The sequence below is a fragment of the Myotis daubentonii genome, chromosome 19 (assembly GCF_963259705.1).
Source record: "Myotis daubentonii chromosome 19, mMyoDau2.1, whole genome shotgun sequence".
Taxonomy (NCBI): domain Eukaryota; kingdom Metazoa; phylum Chordata; class Mammalia; order Chiroptera; family Vespertilionidae; genus Myotis; species Myotis daubentonii.
The window spans coordinates 15,021,983-15,036,187 of NC_081858.1; the positions used below are offsets into that span (position 1 = coordinate 15,021,983).

Consider the following 14,205-nt stretch of genomic DNA (forward strand, 5'->3'; position numbering starts at 1 on the left):
CATGACTGGGTTGTGGGCTCGATCCCCAAGGTGGGGCATGTAGGTGGCCAATCAGAAACATCATCATTGATGTTTCCCCCTCTCCCTCTCCCTTCCTTTATGAAATCAATAAAAATGTATTTTAAGAGAGAGAGAGAGAGAGAGAGAGAGAGAGAGAGAGAGAGAGAGAGAGAGAAAGTAAGTTAGAGAGAGAGGAAGGAAAGAAGGAAGGCAGAAAGGGCCCAGGATCATCAGCTGCTCCAAATGTGCAACACTAGCTTCACCAGGCAATCCCAGATGCAGCTTCTCACGGGTTCTCTCTTCTCCCCACAGGGCGCCCAAACAAGGGACAATGGCCACAGAAAATCACTCCACGGTGGTGACAGAGTTCATTCTCCGGGGATTGACAAATCGACCCGAGCTCCAGCTCCCCCTCTTCCTCCTCTTCCTGGGGATCTACTCGGTCACCACGATGGGGAACCTGGGCATGATAGCGCTGATTCGCCTGAATGCGCAGCTTCACACCCCCATGTACTACTTCCTCAGCAACCTGTCACTCGTGGACCTCTGCTACTCCTCCGTCATTACCCCCAAAATGCTGGTGCACTTCGTGTCAGAGAGGAACGCCATCTCCTACGCGGGGTGCATGTCACAGCTCTACTTCTTCCTGGTGTTCGTCATCGCCGAGTGCTACATGCTGACAGTGATGGCCTACGACCGCTATGTCGCCATCTGCAGGCCTTTGCTTTACAACATCATCATGTCTCATCACGTCTGCTCCCTGCTGGTGGGGGTGGTCTACGTCATGGGGCTCATTGGCTCAACAATAGAGATTGGCCTCATGTTAAAGCTGTCCTACTGTGAGGTCCTCATCAGTCATTACTTCTGTGACATCCTCCCCCTCATGAAGCTCTCCTGCTCGAGCACCTACGTGGTTGAGATGGCCGTCTTCTTCTTAGCGGGATTCAACATCGTAGTGACCAGCTTAACGGTCCTTTGTTCCTACGCCTTCATCTTCTCCAGCATCCTCCGCATCAGCACCACAGACGGAAGGTCCAGGGCCTTCAGCACCTGCAGCTCCCACCTTGCGGCTGTGGGCATGTTCTATGGGACCACTGCATTCATGTACTTAAAACCCTCCACCGCCAGTTCCCTGGCCCAGGAGAACGTGGCCTCTGTGTTCTACACCACAGTGATCCCCATGCTGAACCCCCTCATCTACAGTTTGAGGAATAAGGAGGTAAAGGCTGCCATACAGAGAACACTGCACAGAAAAATGTTTTGATGCGAAAGTTATTCTTCCTCAACTTGAAAAGGAAGTTGTTACAAACACCAGCAAGAAGCCCTCGGAATGAATGCCCAACCACAATGGGGAACAATTACATTTCTCTACTTTTTTATTTTTAAATCCTCTACAGAGGATATGTTTATTGATTTTAGAGAGAGGGAAAGGGAGAAAGAGAGAAACATCGATGCGAGAAAGAACATCAGTTGGTGGCCTTCAGAACACGCTCCGACCAGGGACCGAACCCACAACCTGGCTATGTGCCTTGACTGGGAATTGAACCCAGAACCTTTTGGGGTAAGGAATGAGGCTCCAACCTACTGAGCCACACAGGCCAGGTTTTGAGAGCTTACTCTGAGTCATGCGACTCTTCTAAACGCTTCACATGTATTATTTTAATTAACCCTTACAATAGGCAGGCACTATTGTTATCCCCATTTTACAGATTTGGAAACTTGGTTTAGTCACTTGTGCAAGGTCACAGAGCTGGTAAACAAAGACACAGGGATTTAAACTCAAGCCGAGGTGACTCCAGAGCCCACACTCCTGGCTCTCAATCGTTAGCCCCTTTGCTTTAGGCCAGTGGTTCTCAACCTTCTGGCCCTTTAAATACAGTTCCTCATGTTGTGACCCAACCATAAAATTATTTTCGTTGCTACTTCATAACTGTCATGTTGCTACTGTTATGAATCGTAATGCAAATATCTGATATGCAGGATGGTCTTAGGCGACCCCTGTGAAAGGGTCGTTCGACCGCCAAAGGGGTCGCGACCCACAGGTTGAGAACCGCTGCTTTAGGCTAACACTCCCTTTGAACAGCCTATGAGGCTTGCCTAATTATGCTCCTCCAAATTCCAAGGGCCTCCTGAAAATAATTTCCCAGCCTCCCACTTTTATCATCCGCTCTAGCCTCTTCCCATTTATAAAAACTTCTTCAGGATGACTGGGGAAAGACTACACGAGAGTCACCAACTCAGCCTGGCTTTAGAACTGCAAGTCCCACGTCCTGGGAGACCACGCGATCCCACACAAACCAGAACGCTTGTCCGTCCACGGTTACATGCTGCAGAAGCTCTTCCTGATTAAACAACCGACAGACCTACTGCCAACCTCACTCAGTGAACCCAGTGGCCACGGGACAAAGTTCCTCCCTGCCCCCCTTGTTTATAGGACATCAAGGATATGGGATTTGTGGACTCCTCTCGTTATTTCTAGCTATTTTGGGTATAATAGCCTACCAATCAGTGGTTTACTAGGGGAAACAAAAATAACTCTAGTTTTCTCAAGCAGAAAGAGATTTCATACAGGGAATGACTTGCTTACAGTGTCTTTGAGCGACTGAAGAAGGGATGAGGGAGCCCCCAAACGGACCCTGAAATAGATGTGACCCAGAGGTCAGGAAGCTCATGTCTGTCACCGGGAGCAGTGCCTCTCACACTCACAAAATGGGTAACTACACGACTGGACCCTCGTGTGAAACGCAGATTTGGGGGCCTGCTCCACACCCACAGAATTCCTGGGTAATTCTGATACGTACTGAAGTGTGAGAGCCACCTCACTCCCACCTTCCAGATCTCACACCGATTCGCAACCAGGGTTCCAGCTACCGGCGAAACTGGGATACGTAATTTTTATTTATTTTATTATTTTATTTTTTAAAATGTATTTTTATTGATTTCAGAGAGGAAGGGGGAGAGAGAAAGAGATAGAAACATCATGATGAGAGAGAATCATTGATTGGCTGCCTCCTGCACACCCCTGACTGGGGATTGAGTCTGCAACCCAGGCATGTGCCCCGACTGGGAATCAAACCGTGACCTCCTGGTTCATAGGTCGACGCTCAGCCACTGAGCCACCCTGGCCGGGCGGATATGTAATTTTTAGCTCTCAGGCCTGACTACCAGGAGGGTGGGAGGATTGTTGAAGAGCTGTTACTGCCAAGTGGCCACTCCACCCTTTTCTTCCTGACTTTCCTCCAGCAGGAACTGAGAGCTCTACCACCACAGATCCCCTCTAATTAGAAGAAAATGTAGGAAAATATCTTTGTTATCTAAAGATGAGAAACCACAAAGCCAAATAAATGGGTGAATTTGATAATAGGAACTGGTTGATTTTTGTTAAGTAAAGGACCCTGGGGGTAGACTTAATCGAAAGATAACAAAAAGAAAGAAGTTATCAAACTGGCATCATTCAACATCAACAAAAGCAAAATGGGCACAGTATATAGAACAAACAGCTTACAGAACAGAAAACCCGAAGTGCCCCTCAGCATACGAGGAGATGCTGGAGCCTATTGGCAATCAGAGGAAGTGCAAAATAAAACAAGATATGTCTTCACACCCACCACTGGGCAAATCAACAGGTAAACTGTCGTGGAGACTTTGCAGCAGTTACAAGCAAAGGATTAGCTACAGGCTACATAGCTCAGAGCCATAGTGCTCTGTGAGAAAAGCGAGGACGATAATGAGGCGTAAAACACACTGTTACTGGCAGTGCCCTCAGTGGTCCCCAGATTTAGCTCTTGCTTCAGTGGTGTCTCGACGGAACAGACCCAGGGACACCCCTTCTTCCAGCCTCTGACCACCCTCCAACCTCTTTTCCAGTCACCACCTTCGGCACCACCTCCGCCGTCCTCACCTCTGAGACCAGCCCGCAGTTTTTACCTTAACTCCTATTGCCGAACCGCCATGAGCTCCCAAATTCGTCAGAATTATTCCACCGAGGCTGAGGCTGCTGTCAACCGCTGGCCAACCTGCCTCTGCGGGCCGCCCACACCTACCTCTCTCTGGGCTGCTATTTCCACCACCACGCTGCGGCTCTGGAGGGTGAGTTGGTGGAGACGCTGGAGGGCTCGGAGCATCTCTTAGACATGCAAAACCAGCGAGGTGGCCGGGTTCTCTTCCAGGACGTGCTGAAGCCTCCCAAGGTGAGTGGGGTGACACACAGGATGACGCCGTGGCCTCGGAGAGGAACCTGAACCAGGCCCTTGTGGAGCTGCGGGCCCTGGTTCTGCCCGCACAACCCTCAGCTCTGTGACTCCAGGAGAACCACTTCCTGGGTGAGCAGGTGAAGCTCAGCAAGAAGATGGGCAACACCTGGCTCACCTCCGCAGGCGGCCCCCAGGCTGGGCTGCGCGAGTGTCTCTTCGAAAGGCTCACCCCAAGCACCACCAGGAGCCTGTGGAGCCCAGAGGCCTTTGAGGGGCCCTCTGCATCCCCTGGTGCCTGGCTTTTGGCTGAGCCTCACCCTGAAAACCCTTAGCCGTTCTTTTAACCGCCCTGAAGCCCACTCCCATGCATTGGACCGAATGGGAACAATACAGCTTTTTGCGGCAAAAACAAAACCAAACCAAACCAACCATGACGTTATTTGTGATATTAAAGTTACATGCACACAAACCAGAAAAGAAATATTTAGAAAGATAAAAATAACTAATACCCATTAGGCAGGTTAGAACGGTTACCTAGAGAGCTAAGATGCATGGAAGTAGGGAGTGAGAAAAAGAAACAGAAACAGAACTTCTTTTCCTAGAGTCCTAGACCCACCGCCAGGTGCATGCCAGTCAACACACCCAGGAGGCTCTGGCTCAGCCTTAGCCACTCCCCTGTTGAGGAGGGAGACAGGCAGGCCCCTACCCTTAATACTGTGGGCCCCGGGGAAAGACTCTCCAAATGTTTATTTTTATTTAAAAATATTTATTAAATTGATTAGGGTGACATTGGTCAACATGAACATAAAGGTTTCAGGTGTGGGTTTCTATGTTACAAGATCTGTATATTGCACTGTATCCACCGCCCAAAGTCAAATCTCCTGCACCTTATACTATGACCCCTTTGTCCCCGCTCCCCCTTCCCTCTGGCAACCGCCACACTGCTGATTGTGTTCACGAGTTTCAGTTTCATATCACACATATTCTAAATATTTAGAAGTTAAAAATCAAGCTAACAAAAGGCTAAATAACTATTTTCTCCTTCTTACCTTGACAACTATACCTTCATAACTAGAGAAGACCCTGTTTAAATTTAGAAATATGGGAATTCTGAGTTCCGTGCCCAGAATGAAATACCAAAGTGTGGACATAAGAATGTCCAAACCAGTAGAGGATTTTTATGAGTTTATTTGCACCCAAACTGACCCAAGGTGGCAGAGCGGGTGGAAGCTGCACTCACCTCCTCCAATGACCACATCAAAATTATAACTAAACGACAGAAGGATTAACTTGGAGAATCATCTGAAGACTAGCTGAACAGAAGTCTTTTAACTAAGGATATACAGAAGAAGCCACATCAGGAGTGGTAGGAGGGGCCCAGCCAGTGTGGCTCAGTGGTTGAGCATCAACCCATGAATCAAGAGGCTGCCGGTTTGATTCCCTATTAGGACACATGCCCAGGTTGCAGGCTCGATCCCCAGTGTGAGGCGTGCAGGAGGCAGCCAATTGATGATGTTTCTCTCTCATCAATGTTTCTATCTCTCTCCCTCTCCTTCCTCTTGAAATCAATAAACATTTATTTAAAATAAATAAAATTTCCAAAGCGATTTATGTGCCTGAAGAAAATATAAGTAGTTAAGAAAAAATGAGATACTAAAAACACCGTATTTCCTCTAGCTAGTGATTACCATTCTTAATTACTTAGTATCTATCCTTCCATGTATTTTAGTATGGATACATATGCCTTTTTCTCTGAACTGAGACATATAAACACACATATGTGTGTAACTTGCTTTGGTGTGTTGCATTTTTAAATACATGGTTTCATATGACCCCCTCCCTTCCAAAAATACCTGCCCTAACCACTTTTCTGGGCTTCACATTGGCTTCAGATTGCAGCAGGAAAGAGAGAAATCCACGCTGCACAATCATCTTTATACCTTAAATTACGGTGCCAGACACGGCACCATTTATTCATGACTACAACTCTTTGAGTTGTGTTTCTTACCCCCATTTTACGATAAAGGCTTTGAAGTTCACAGAGAGGTTAAAAAAACGTACCACTGTCATCCAGCTAGGAAGTGGCAGAGCCAGGATTTGTACCGAGATCAGACCCGATTCCAAAGTTTATTCTCTGAATACTTAGTGGAACCGTATAATTTACCACCAACTGGGATATTTCTGAGAATGACAGGGGATGTCAGCAAAAATGGCAGAGTAGGAAATTCCCCAGTCCTTCTATCCAGAGAAGCAATGAATAAACTGGCAAAAACATTCAAAATGAACTTTTTTGGAACTCTGGATACTAATTAAAAGCTTGCAACAACCGGGGGAACACAAGGGAGAAAGTTAAATCTCAGTAAGAGAGCTCTGTGGCATGTTAACTTGTTCTGAATGTGTCTCCTGCTCCCAGCTGAGTGCTGGCCTTGGGAACAACAGCCTGCATTCCTGGTAACAGCTTACTCTCCAGGAATTGTGGTTGTATGTTCTGTCCTGTCTGGTGGCTCTCTGGAAGACCCGCTCAAAGGGATTGCCTCTGTTTTGCCTAACCTGGAACTCTCCCAGAGCAGTTATGAAGTAGCAACGCAAATAATTTTATGGTTGGGGGCCACCACAACCTGAGGAACTGTACGGAAAGGGTCGCGGCATAAGGAAGGCTGAGAACCACTGGTTTAAAGGCTAATGCATTAGTCACTGCCTCCTGGGGCAAGGGGGTAACAGTTGGGGCAGTAATAGATGAACCAAAAAGTTTGGGAGGAAAAAAAAAAAGTTTGAGAGGAGAGACTAGGGAATGAGATGCTGAGAGAAATAAGCTCACACATACTCCTGAGAGCCTAGGGCCGTGGTCGGCAAACTGCAGCTCGCAAGCCACATGCAGCTCTTTGGCCCCTTGAGTGTGGCTCTTCCTAAGCCTTAGGAGTCCCCTAATTAAGTTAATAACAATGTACCTACCTATATAGTTTAAGTTTAAAACATTTGGCTCTCAAAAGAAATTTCAATCGTTGTACTGTTGATATTTGGCTCTGTAGACGGATGAGTTTGCCGACCACTGGCCTAGAGGACTACACACAGACTGTGTGCACATGCTCAGAAAAGACCTGAGAGGACCATAGGTTATCACCTCTAATTGACCTTCAGGCAACATTGTTTATAATAGCTCCTAAGTGGGAGCAACCCAAATGTCCATCAACTGATGCATGGATGAATAAAACGTAATGCATCCATACAATCGAATACTATTCAGCCCGAAAAAGCAATGAAGTAACTGCCACAACCTGCCACACAACACGCCACAACACGGACAAACCTGGAAAATACTATGCTGCGTGAAGGAAGCCAGACACAAAAGGCCACATATTATACGATTCTGTTGGTAGGAAATGACAGAATAGGTAAGACAACAGAGACAGAAAACAGGTTAGTGGGTCCCTGGGGCTGGGGGCAGGAGGAGATAGGGAGTGACTGCTTATGGAATGGGCTTCCTTTTGAGATAATGGAATGTTCTGGGTTTACATAGTGCTGCGGGTTGCACAGCACTGCGAATGTATTAAAAGCCATAGCATCTACGCTTCAACATGCCTTAAATGGTGAATTTTTAAAATGTCATGTGACTTTTACCTCAATAAAAAGTAAAAATAAAACTGAAAAAAGGAGGGGGAAGTGCTCTAATAGCTTTGAAATGCAGCCTCCCTGGCAATTGACATCAATGCAGAGCAACTTTCCTTGGTGTTACATCATCCAGACAAGAGCCCCTCAGAGGTTCTTAGAGAAAAGCCCACTTTTAATGAACCCCTGAGGTCTTATTTGCTCTTCAGTCCCAAGGAGTGTCTGTCTTTTGGGGCTTATTTGAAGTTTGTGATAATGAATTGTTTTACTCTATTTGTAAAATTTCGTCAATGGAATTGAGGACAGGGATTGGGGTTTAGTGATGAGAGTGAGGATGTAGCAAAATTCTAAATGAAAATCTCTCAATAAGACACCATCACTGCCAAGTCTTGGTTGAATGTGGGCTATAGAGAAAGACCAGCAATCACTGATAAGTGTATACGTGCATACACTCATAAACAGGCCTTTAAATGTGGATTTCAGCCCTAACCGTTTTGGCTCAATGGATAGAGCGTTGGCCTGGGGACTGAAGGGTCCCAGGTTCGATTCCGGTCAAGGGCATGTACCTTGGTTGCAGGCACATCCCCAGTAGGGGGTGTGCAGGAGGCAGCTGATCGATGTTTCTCTCTCATTGATGTTTCTAGCTCTCTATCCCTCTCCTTTCCTCTTTTTAAAAACTCAATAAAATATATTTTAAAAAAATGGATTTCAGCCTCTGTTATGATTTCATAACTTCTCCACAGGAACTCCAGTGTATAATTCTGACCCAAAATATATCTAACCCACCTGCTCACCGAGTCTTGAATTTCTCCCAATTGAGATTTTTTTTATTTTTTATTTTTTGCTTTGGCTGAACAGTCTGTCCTCCTTAAAATAAAAGTGTCCCTAATAAGGAATGTGGAGTACAGGTGATCACATACCAGTTCTAGTCATCTTTGAAAGACTGAGTTTATTGAATCCCTTCCTGAAGCCAATTACAAAATGAATGGAACTTAGAGCAGACAGAGCTGGATGCCTGAAGAACAGAATTGGGAATATATAGGTACCTTCATGATATGGCCTTTGATTTTTAAAAAATGCTCACAAAAGCCTCTTGCTCTTCTAAACTCTCAGTGTATCTAAAATTTCCTTCCTTCCAGCAGTGCTTTGGGCGAAGGTATGGTTACTAAAGCGCATGATAAAAGGTATTGCCTGAAAGCAACGTTTCATCGAACCATGTTTACCCAATAGGACATGAGAGTAACTGCTATTACTGAACAAAACTCTGGCCATGTCTTTTTAAAGTAGTATTTGCCACTCCAAACCACAGGTCATAAAAAGCACTGTGGCTTCCTGTTTGCCCTCTGCCTTGGATCACCTGCTGGGAAAAGCACCCGCCACATTGCCTAGAAAGAGGCCCTCCTTATGCAGAACTGAGGCCTCCTGTCAACTCCTGTCAACACCCAACAAGGCAATGAGACCGCCAGCCAACAATCACTGGGTGAGCTTGGAAGCTGACCCTCCAGTCCCGGTCAAGCACTGGGATGTCTGCTGCTCCAGTCCACATCCTGATTGAACTTCCCAAGAGACCCTGAGCCTAACAACCCAACTAAGATGCTTCTAAATTTCTGATTTACAGAATTTTTGAGATGTTTGTTGTTTTAAGCCCTCGGTTTCAGTGCAATTTTTATGCAGCATTAGATACTACTGTATTTCAGCTAATACAGCAGCTCTCAGCCTGTGGGTCGCGACCCCTTTGGGGGTCGAACGACCCTTTCGCAGGGGTTGCCTAAGACCATCGGAAAACACATATATAATTACATATTGTTTTTGTGATTAATCACTATGCTTTAATTATGTTCAATTTGTAACAATGAAAATACATCCTGCATATCAGATATTTATATCACGATTCATAACAGTAGCAAAATTACAGTTACGAAGTAGCAATGAAAATAATTTTATGGTTGGGGGTTACCACAACATGAGGAACTATATTAAAGGGTCACGGCATTAGGAAGGTTGAGAACTACTGAGCTAATAGAAGAGAAGCTAGTAAGCCTGAATAGTCAAATATTTATTCAAGAACTTGAATCCACTAAACTAGATGCCTTCACCTGCAAATTCTTCCAAAAATTTAATAACTGACACGAATCTTGCACAAACTTTTCCAAGAATAGATAAAAAGGAAATACTTCCTCACTCTCTTAGTGAGGCCAGCATAACCTGCCAAAGTCCTTACAAAAAAGGAAAATAATATCCAGTTTGTTCTTTTTCATAAATATTAATGCAAAATCCTTAAAACATTTTAGCAAACTGAAACCACCAAAAATGAAGAGAATATATCAGAATCAAATAAAGTTCATTCCAGGAAAGCAAGAATAGTGTAACATTCAAAAACCAATCAGTACATTTCATCACAGTAACAACAATAAGGAGAAAAAAAATAATATGCACATCTCAAATTATACAGAAAAGTATTTTGAAAAATTGAACATCCATTCAAAATAATCACACTTAGTAAAATAGGAATATAGGAGAACTTAATGTAAAAAACAATATCCAAAGACAGAGAGAGAGAGGAGAAACAAGAAAAAGATACCTACGATCACTACTTATATTCAGTATTGTACTGAAGGTCCTAACCAGTGCAATAAGGCAAGAAAAATAAATTTTCAAAAAGAATAAAGGTTAGAAAATAAATGATAATTTTTCACAGATGACATGGTTGGGTAGACAGAAAATCCGAAAGAATCTACAAACTATTAGAATCAATAAATTAATTTAAAAGGTTTGCTGGATAAAAGATCAATATGCAAAAATCAGTTGTAGTTCCTTATATTAGCAACAGGTAGAAAATAAAACTTTTAAAAAAAGTATTCTTAACAATATTAACAAGAAAGATTAAATACCTAGGAATAAATCATAACAAAAGATGTGTAAGACATCCACACTGAAAACTAAAATTCACTAGGAAGAGAAATTAAAGAAGACCTAAATAGAGGGATATATTGTGTTCATAAATTTGAAACCTCAATACTGGAAGGATATTGATTTTCCTCAAATTAAGCTAGAGATTTAGCAGTCTCAGTAAAAAATTCTGAAACTGATAAGCTGATTATAAATTTCATATAGAAATGCAAAATGTCAAGAGTAGCAGAACAATCTTGAGGAGCAATAAATCTGGGACATTTACACTATAGGGGAAAAGACCTTAATAGCAGTTAAGATAGTCTTACTGTTGTTACAAATATAGACAAATTGTCACTTGATTTGTGAAAACATCAAACTGTATTACAATGAGAAATGGGTGCTCTTTTTAATAAATTGTACTGAGTTGACTGAATAGCCACATGAAAAATCATGTATCTTGAGCCCTTATGACATGTGTGTGTTACATGCCATGGAGTCAGTTCCAATTTCTGGCAAGCGTGTGAATGAGTGATGTCCATAATGCCATCCTCAACAGGCCTGCTCAGCTCCTGTGGACTCGGGCCTATGGCTTCCTTTATGGAGTCAGTCCCTCTCACGTTTGGTCTTCCTCTGTCCCCAGTGCCTTCTATTTTCCCAGCATAATTGTCTTTCCCAAAGAACCCTGCTTTCTTATGATGTGCTTGAAGTAGGACAGTTTTAGTTTTATCATTTTTGCCTCGAATGATGTTTCAGGCTTAATTTCTCTAGGATCCACTTGTTCATCTTTCTGGCAGTCCAGGGTATCCATACAGTTCTCCCCCAACATCATATTTCAAAAGAATCAATGATTTCCCTAGCAGCCTTCTTCACTGTCTATGCTCACATCCATACATAGTAATTGGGAATATGAGGGTGTGGATGATCTTAGCTTTGGTCTCTAATCTCTCTAATCCCATTTAACCCTTATTTCTAGTCTCTAATTCCCATCTTATACCATATGTTAAAAAACTAATTCCAAATGACTGTAGAACATGATAAAGATAAAACAAAAAATAATTTAGAGAACAGCTAAAATCATTTAGAGAACAGAAAAAATGTTAGGACATTGGGATAAGCAAAAGTTTCTTAAATAGGGAACATAAAGCACTATCCTTAAGAGAAAATACTAGATACATTGACTACCTGAGAATGATGAATTTCTGGCCACTAAAAGACTCCATTAAGAGAATGAAAAGTCAAATAATGGAGTGAGAAAAATATTAACAAAACATATCTGATAGTGGTCTCATATGCAAAATATAAAAAGAATTCCTGCAAATCAATAATACAAAGATAGACAACCTAGCAGGAAAAAGACTTGAACATACACTTCAGAACAGAAGACATTGAAATAGTCAAGATGGTCAACTGCATTCATCATTAGAGAAATGCAAGTTCAAACCTCAACCCAATGTTACTACACACTTTGCAAAATGGCTAAATTGTTTTTTAATTTCAAAAACATAATAGTAAAGATGTGGAGCAATTAAGACTATCGCAAACTGCTGATGAAATGTAAATTAATACAACCTCTTTGAAAACTAATAAAGATGAACATATGCAAAGTAATCCCAATATACCAATTCTCACAGGTATATAACCAAAAGAAATGCATGTATACTGTATATTCCCCCATAAGATACAAATTAGAATGTTCACAGTAGCCAGAAACCCAATTGGCCATCAATTGATGAAGATAAGAAATTGTTGTACTTCTACACAATAAAAGGAATCAAAATTTGATATGCACAACAACATGGATGAATCTCAAAAATATGTTGAGCAGCCTAGCTGGCATGGCTCAATGGTTGAGCGTCAACCTATGAACCAGGAGGTCACCATTTGAATCCCGGTCAGAGCATATGCCCAGGTTATGGGCTGGATCCCCAGGGTGGGGCATGCAGGAGGCAACTGATCAATGATGCTCTCTCATCATTGCTGTTTCTATCTCTCTCTCCCTCTCCCTTCCTCTCTGAAATCAATAAAAAAAAAATATTTTTAAAAAATGTTGAGCAGAGAATCCAGACACACAACAATGCATACATGTAATTCCATTTATATTAAGTACAAAACAGTTGCAAATGGATGGTTCTCATAAATATGATGCAGAGCAAAAGAAGCCCAATACAAAAGAGCGCTCACATATGATTCCATTTCTGTAGATTATAAGGCAAAACCAAACGATGCTATTAGAAGTCATGATAATGATTACCCTTTGGGAAATGGCAGTTATTACAAAAGAGCACACAGGTGGCTTCTGGGTGCTAGTAGCATTCAGTTTCCTGATCAGATGAGAGCTGACTGAACTGTACACTTTAGATACGTGCTTATGAACGTATGTTTTTTATACTTCAGTAAAGATGTAAACCAGTTTTTTTGCCCTGGCTGGTGCGGCTCAGTTGGTTGGGCATAGTTCTGTGCCCCTGAGGGTTGCCAGTTGAATTCCTGGTCAGGGAACATACCTGGGTTGTGGGCTCGATCCCCGGTGGGGAGAGTGCAGGAGGTAATAATCAGTGTTCTGCTCTCACATTGATGTTTCTCTCTCTCTCCCTCCCCTGACTTCTCCCTCTAAAAATCAATAAAAATATTTTTTTAAAGTCAACTATTTTTAAAAACCAAAAGAAAATACATGGATAAAAACCCAACAACACACATTTGTCAAAAACACACAGAATGAAAAGATTCAGAAATGAGAGTATGGAGAGGCTAAAGGGAAATGAAAGGATCCCTTTTCTTGCTCCCATGCCCGGGCCACTCCGGTTAGCACACACTGAGCAGCTCTGAATCAGAGCTGGCCTCTGGCCTGGGGATGGGGAGAGAGACAGGCCCAACCCAAACATTTGTGGGCCCAGGAAAAACAGTTCAAATAGAGGCCCATATATCATATATCTAAAAAATTAAATGTTATAAATAAAGCTAGCAAACTGTTACATAAAATACATTCTGTCTGCCTGCCTTGACATATTTAGACACACACACACACCAATTCATAATGATCTGAATGTCGGATTTAAATTTAGATTCCTCCCAGGCCCCTTCTTCCCAACAGGGCTAAGTCCCCACATTGCCAGAAGCCTCATAATTGCATGTACGGGCATCCCGGGCTTCTAAATTCCATCCAACTCCCTCAAGGCACCTTTCCTTAGTCCTAGGGGTGCACACCAGCAGCACGACCTGTCCACGAGAGGATGCACCCCAAGGAAAAGGCCTGCATGGGCCCTGGGAGCAGGCTGGGGCCATCTGGGCACGGAATTACAGCGTCCCAGGTGCCAGAAGAGTGGTCTAGAGGAGACTCTGAGTGGGCGCATCCCCTTGGCCCCACGGACTCTGCCTCATGAGAAGGCCACAGCTGAAGGGGACCGGGGTGAGGGCCAAAGTCGGGGCCTCTCAGGGCAGACGCCTCACTCACCCAACCCCACCAAGTGGAAATAAGAGTTGCTATTTACCCTACACTTTACAAAATGCCTTCACAGAG

General features: G+C 43.4%; 1 protein-coding gene across 1 annotated transcript; it reads left to right on the forward strand.

Moving 5' to 3' along the window:
- Positions 1 to 331: 331 nt before the first annotated feature.
- LOC132221842 (olfactory receptor 8A1) lies at positions 332 to 1,264 on the forward strand. The gene has a single exon (XM_059676326.1). The coding sequence runs from the start codon at positions 332 to 334 to the stop codon at positions 1,262 to 1,264; it is 933 nt and encodes a 310-aa protein (XP_059532309.1).
- The last annotated feature ends 12,941 nt before the right edge of the window (positions 1,265 to 14,205 follow it).